At 40.9% G+C, this 7129-nt stretch overlaps 1 protein-coding gene across 1 annotated transcript in view; it reads right to left on the bottom strand.

The window, feature by feature from the left end:
- Positions 1-7129, bottom strand: part of PGM5 (phosphoglucomutase 5) — a 170952-nt gene that overhangs the window by 138629 nt on the left and 25194 nt on the right. The window contains exons 2-3 of the mRNA XM_023764581.1: positions 6222-6385; positions 3047-3193 (exon numbers count right to left, since the gene is read on the bottom strand). Of these exons, the coding sequence (XP_023620349.1) occupies positions 3047-3193; positions 6222-6385 (311 nt within the window). The remainder of the gene's footprint in view (positions 1-3046; positions 3194-6221; positions 6386-7129) is intronic.

The raw sequence follows: 7129 nt of genomic DNA, 5'->3' as shown, positions 1-7129 counted from the left end.
GGGCTGCAAGGGCCGGCCAGGGCTGCGAGGGCCGAGCCCCTTGCACGAATTTCGTGCATCAGGCTCTAGTATAACCACAACAAAATATTAATCTATAAAATAAAAAAGTCCATGGTCGTGAATATAGTAAAAACTCTTACTCATTCTAAAATTATAGAAATAATGTTTTTGGGCAATTTCAATCTGGTACTTTAATTCCTGAACCCACTTGCCCTAAATACATTTGTACTTAGAGCAGATAACACATAGTCCCAAACAGAAATGTAAAAAACAACAAATAGAATTCAGTGAAATTTAGAAGTTCACTCCACAAAGTTCATGCTTTGTGTTCCATGAGTGTCCCTTGTGTGGGTTGTGTGTGCCCTCCTGTTGTAGTTGATCCTTTAAGGTGAAATGCCAAGGATTTATTTGTTTCCAATTAACCTAAGCCCTGCTCAACATTTAAAACAGCAAGAACATACCACAATTATCCCAAACAATTATGTGCACATGCTTCTGGGGAGCCAGGGAATCTCTCTACCACTTCCTGGTATCCATAGCATTTTTTAAAAAAACTCATCAAATTAGCAATGTGGCTGCAGCAATGGACATGAATCTGAGTTCGTCAAAGACCTGGTCTCTTGAACAACTAAATAAAATTGTGAAGATACAATCAATCAATCAATAAAACTTTTTCTTGATGGAAATGCCTGATTTTTCTCAGTCATCTTATTGCCCAGTTCTTCCAAACCTAGTTGGGGGGATGTACATGTGCATGCACACGTGTGTGCACTCCTACACACTCACACACACACACACTGATTTGACATGCTCCCAACTAGATTAATAAAAGCAGGCTTCCGTTGCTTCCAGTAAGTATCACATGGCTTTGCACTGATTTCTGATAAGTAAACAATTAACTCAAAATCTTTCAAGAAAAATGTAATAGAGTTGGCCCCAAAACGTGACCCTTGAACAGTTCATTTCAAGCTCTTCTGACCCTACAATACCATGTTGCTATGAACCAGGTATTTCATCTTTTTAGCTAAGTAAAATTACTTGTAAAACATGGGTACTATCTTAACTGTATTTAAGCTTACAGGGATACCAAATGAGTAAAAAAAAAAGAAATATTAGCTTTATTGCTACTTGTATGCCTTCTAGGAAAAAAGAAAAATATCAAGATAAAAATAAGAGGGGGGAAATGATATGCACATAAATGGCAGTAATTCTGTTATATAGTGCAATCCTATCTAATACTAGACAAACATGGTAATTAACCGTACCTCCACTACGCTTTCCATTGGCTAATCAGCAGGATATGCAAATTAACTGCCAACAAAGATGGCGGCCAGCAGCCACGCAGCTGAAGCGAGCAGGATGTTTGCTTGCTCCAGTGATGGAGGAAGCCAAGGTTCCCTGCCTGCCGCGGCCCAGCTCTGAGCTCCGGATGCAACGTTGCAATTATAGAAGCTAAACAAATCCCAGATACCTGCTTTCAGCCACCAGCGGGCTCAGAGCTTAGAGCGCCAGTGATGGCAACAGAGTTTCAATTATAGAAGGTAAACAAACCCCAGATACCTGCTTTCAGCCAGCCACGGCCTCAGAGCTAGAGTCGTCTCTCAGCTCCAGTGACAGCCATAGAAGGTAAATAAATCCCAGAATAAAAAAAATAAAAAATAAAAAAAAAAGAGGCTGGGAGCTTCAGTCACCCACCAGCCTGAAAACGGCCCTCAGCCCCTCACCCAGACTGGCCAGGCACCCCAGTCGGGACCCCCACCCTGAAGGGGGTATGACCAGCTGCAAACAGCCATCATCCCCTCATTCAGGCTGGCCAGGCACCCCAGTGGGGACCCCCACCCTGAAGGGGGTGTGACCAGCTGCAAACAGCCATCATCCCCTCACCCAGGCTGGCCAGGCACCCAAGCAGGACCCCACCCTGATCCGGGACACCATTCAGAGCAAACCAGCCGGCCCCCTCCCATGCACCAGGCCTCTATCCTATATAGTAAAAGGGTAATATGCAAACTGACCCTAACAGCAGAAAGACTGGGAATGACTGGTCACTATGACACACACTGACCACCAGGGGGCAGATGCTCAATGCAGGAGCTGCCCTCTGGTGGTCAGTGCGCTCTCACAGGGGGGAGCTCTTCTAAGCCACAAGCCAGGCTGATGGCTGCCACTACAGCAGTGGTGGTGGGAGCCTCTCCTGCCTCCTCAGCAGCGCTAAGGATGTTCGACTGCAGCTTAGGTCTGCTCCCCGCTGGCAAGTGGACATCCCCTGAGGGCTGCCGGGCTTCCAGAGGGATGTCTGATTGCCATCTTAGGCCCAATCCCCCGGGGAGCAGGCCTAAGCCAGCAAGTGGTCACCCCCGAGGGGTCCCAGACTGCGAAAGGGCACAGGCCGGGCTGAGGGACCGCCTACCCCCGAGTGCACAAATTTTTGTGCACCGGGCCTCTAGTATAAAATAGAAGGTTGTAATCTGAGTACGTCAGAAGTTTTATTCATGTAACGATATAGGATAATATTTTTGACAATATCATTCTGGTTCTCTAATTTTTGAACCACTTGCCTAAATCCATTAGGTACTTATTGAATTTGTAAAATTTCCTAACACAGAGTTGGTAGAGAGCAGATAATCAGTAATTGTTCATTGAATCAAGATGAACTGCATAGTTCTATCTTCATGGGAAATTATAGCCTCACTACCATGCTGGGTCTCCCATTTATTATCTAAGGTATTTGGGCATCTCCATCTTAAGTGCTAGAAAAGCAAAGACAACTTTCCACAATTCACATCCTATTCTTGGAACAATGAAAAAGTGTCAGCCCTGAAACTTTCCCTATGTGGAAAATGATGGAGAATTTGGAAAGTGGATTTTGAAAGTGTCCAGTTCTGAATATCTTGGCTGTTCTCATTTTCCTCTACACTACATCTATTTATCAAGCGTCACTCCAAAGATTGATACTTCAATCACTTTCCCATGTACACTGCCCTGCAGAAACCAGTCAACCCACCCACGGAGTTATTCTGACTTCTTCAGAACATAATCTCTCTATTACCTCTAAATGGTTTGAATTTGTTCTCCAGGTCAAATTCTTGTCTTCCTAGTCGAGACAGGTCGATTCGAAGATCAGGACATATAGCATATTCCTCAATTGTTTTGCTGATCTGATAGATTTTGTCTGAAACAACATCTGGTGCAGGACCTAAAATTTGAAAATAATGCATCACCAAACATAAATTTATTTAAATTTTTCATTAGAGAAATATTACCTCCTTCTCTACCAACCAGGAGAAAGATTCATTTGTTCTCTAAACAATAGACAACAGTCCACAGTTCAATTATTTCTTGTGTTGTATACATCCACTGTGGAAGAAATTCAGTCAGCCTCACCTGTTCAATGGAGGTGCATAACCTACATGTTTGTTTGTTTGAATCTACTTCTAAGCTATGATACATCTTCCCTAAAAATAGTTTCACACCTGCCAGGGAGGCCCGGTTATGTAATCAGCTTTATTCAGGATATGAGACACAAACAGGATATGCATTTGACAGAAGTGAGGGATTCCAGAATTAAACTGCAGCTTCCCAAGTGCACTTTGAGGGGAAAACATATGATTTCTACTCCCAGGTCTGCTGCCTCGTGGATGTGTGAATTTACCAGGGTAAATTATTTTCCCCAACTCATACTCTCTAGTGATTCCTACGTTTTTAAATGAATTTAACTCAAAATACCCCATACATTAGTTGTAATACCACTTTAAATTAATTGAACATAAAAACAATAATTGTCCTCTAGTTTTTCTTGTCTTTTTAACTTTTATGACTTAACACAAGCCACTTTACATTTTTTGCAACAAGTCTGAGAATCAAATAAATAAGTATATTGAAAGATCTAAAATATAAATTATAGAGAAATAGATGGTAGATAGAAAGGGAGAGAGAGAGAGAGATAAGATAGCTTTGTGTATTAATTTCATTCACCAACTATATTTTAACTTTCTACTGAACACAAATTACTTATTGACTTCTTTTATATCCAAATCCTAGAGCTGCACTGTCTGATACAATAGCCACTAGCCACATGTGGCTACTGAGCACTTGAAATATGATAGTCAATTTGAGATGTTCTATGATTATAAAATACACACAAAATTTTGAAGAGTTAGTAGAAAACTATAATACATTGTATTAATAATTTTATAGTAACATGTTGAAATAATAATATTTTTGATATATTAGGTTAAATAAAATATATTACTCATTTCACCTGTTGTTTTTTTACTTTGTTTATGTGGCTATCAGAAAAATTTAAAATACATATTTAACTCACAACCTGTTTCTATTTGACAGTACTACTTTAGGGCATAACACTGTTACTACCTCCCAATAAATGCTCATTGAACATATGAAAAGGAACAGTCCCTAAACTCATTAAACTGTATGCATTAAATATGTGCAAGTTTTGTGTATATCAATTACACCTCAATAAAACTGGGGGTGGGGAAGGAATAGCAATAGCACCATTCCAGTAGGTGGGAAAGAATAGAGCCTAGTAAACTGCACTGACATTTTTTTTTGTCATATAGAAAAAATAAGAACCACAAAGTAATAAACGTATTCCTTATCAACTTCACCCTTTTACAAAACATAAAAAGTAAATAATCTTATTTGGTTTTTGCATTTTTTATGCAAAACTAATGCTCACCAGATTAAAGAATGCATAAATATCCCCATCTTCTGGACACTACAACGTGTTAGAGTGCTGTCTCTATCAGTTTTTAAGTCTCTATTTGAGTTTTAATGACAAAGTACACTGATTTTTTTAAAGTAAAACAAGCTCTACTGCATGAGATGATAATTTTCAACCAGTCACCCACATAGATAACCTCAGAGCTCATCAGCCACCCGTGTTCCTTGACAACTTCCAAGTTCCTTGACATCTTCTACTCCAATTATTTTTTTCTTCATTTTAGTTGATGCCTGGTACAGTCATAACTTAAGTAATAATGTCTCTTGAAATCCTTCCTTCAAAAATATCAAACATGAGTATCCTTACCCCACAAATTCCTTATCTTCCTTCTACCTTACTCTGTACATCTGCTGAGCCTGCTCTTCATCACTTAATTAATCCCAGGCCATCAGTCCATTCTAGTTTCATTGGTGTCTTATTCCAGGCAGGATCCTATGATCCACCATTTGAGCTATGCCCTTGTTAGCCCATTAACACAAGCCAACATTTATTGAAATTTACATATACCACATCTCACACTTTATATGGAATTTGGCACATACCTAGTAATTGACAGAGGCTGGATTTGAATCTTAGTTGTCTGATGTCAGCTCAGACACTATTAACCACCACCAGCCCTCTTGATGCTCTGTCGTGCCCACCCACCTGATCATTCCCCAAACACTTACCTGCTCCCACTGCTGACACTCCCATACATTGCTGAAGGTAGTCATGGAGTTATACAGACTGCCTTATCCTAATAATGCGGGATTAACTTCACCCTGGTCCTCACTTCTCAGGAATCTTCAACAAATTTCCCAGAGTACCTTTTAGAAAACATCTCCATTTATCCCAGCAGTTCTCAACCTGTGGGTCACGACCCCTTTGGGGGTCGAATGACCCTTTCACAGGGGTCGCCTAAGACCATCGGAAAACACATATATAATTACATACTGTTTTTGTGATTAATCACTATGCTTTAATTATGTTCAACTTGTAACAATGAAAATACATCCTGCATATCAGATATTTACATTACGATTCATAACAGTAGCAAAATTACAGTTATGAAGTAGCAACGAAAATAATTTTATGGTTGGGGGTCACCACAACATGAGGAACTGTATTAAAGGGTCGCGGCATTAGGAAGGTTGAGAACCACTGATTTATCCCAAAACCCGTCTCTATTCTTGCCTCGTGATCTTAGCAGGCAACCTTTCTTCTTACTTCTTTTTGAACAGACATAGGCAACTATTCCCAAAACTTCCATTCGCACCCCTCAAAGTTGCTTCTTTCCCCATAATCACTTGAGCCAATTCCCTTATATTCCATTGGTTCTGTTTCTCTGGAGGACCCTGACTAATACAAGCACCTCACTAGATTTTTCTGAGCTACTTCCTCTCTGCCCTGTTTGTCAACCATCAGGAGGTCTTTGTAAGACTGTGGTAACATAAAGGAGGAAAGAGATCATGATGATTAAGGCATATTCTGAACCACATACCTCCATTGGCAACATTAAACTTCACTCCAAACTCTCCCCCAGGTCCTCCAGGGCAGTGGCTGGCTGTCAGGATAATTCCACCAGCTGCCTTGATCTTTCTGATAATGCAGGAAACAGCAGGTGTCGACAAGATGCCATTCTGTCCAATAATCAGTCGTCCAATCTAGACCAGCCAGGAAAAAAAAATCAATCCTAATACATGGGATTGAAGTACATTTCAACAGGAAAGTGCCCCAGGCTCTACTAACACACAGTAAATCACCTGGCCAAAGGAACTGAGTGGGCAGGTGTGAGGGAAGAGGGAAAGAAGACAGAGCTTGGGCATTGTCTCTTCTGCCCAATGTCTCCAAGACCATCTGAGACACCCATATCTAGCAGTCAATTATTAATCTGTAAATTGGAACTGTCTCAGTGATCTTCAGTAGTTTGAAACATCTGCTTTTGATGACCAAAGGGTTAGTTTGAACCACACAAGAAGTTCTTAGTTGCTGGCTCCAAAGCTGTACATTAACATGCTAGAAATTACAAGAAGAAAAGAAATGGAGCATTTCTATGCTTCATCCCATTCTCTGCCTCAGCATAAGTTCACACAGGAGGGGACCTGATTTATATAGTCTTGTTGTCAGTGGGCATATTTTTTTTAAATATATTTTATTGATTTTTTACAGAGAGGAAGAGAGAGAGATAGAGAGTTAGAAACATCGATGAGAGAGAAACATCGACCAGCTGCCTCCTGCACATCTCCCACTGGGGATGTGCCCGCAACCCAGGTACATGCCCTTGACCGGAATCGAACCTGGGACCCTTCAGTCCGCAGGCCGACGCTCTATCCACTGAGCCAAACCGGTTTCGGCCAGTGGGCATATTTTAACTGGACTTGGAACAACCCTCTTCTGAAGGCAGGAAGT

Source organism: Myotis lucifugus, unplaced genomic scaffold (genome assembly GCF_000147115.1).
Source record: "Myotis lucifugus unplaced genomic scaffold, Myoluc2.0 scaffold_337, whole genome shotgun sequence".
In the NCBI taxonomy this organism is placed as follows: domain Eukaryota; kingdom Metazoa; phylum Chordata; class Mammalia; order Chiroptera; family Vespertilionidae; genus Myotis; species Myotis lucifugus.
Note: the sequence above shows the minus strand (reverse complement) of the source record. Positions and strands in the feature narration are given on the sequence as shown.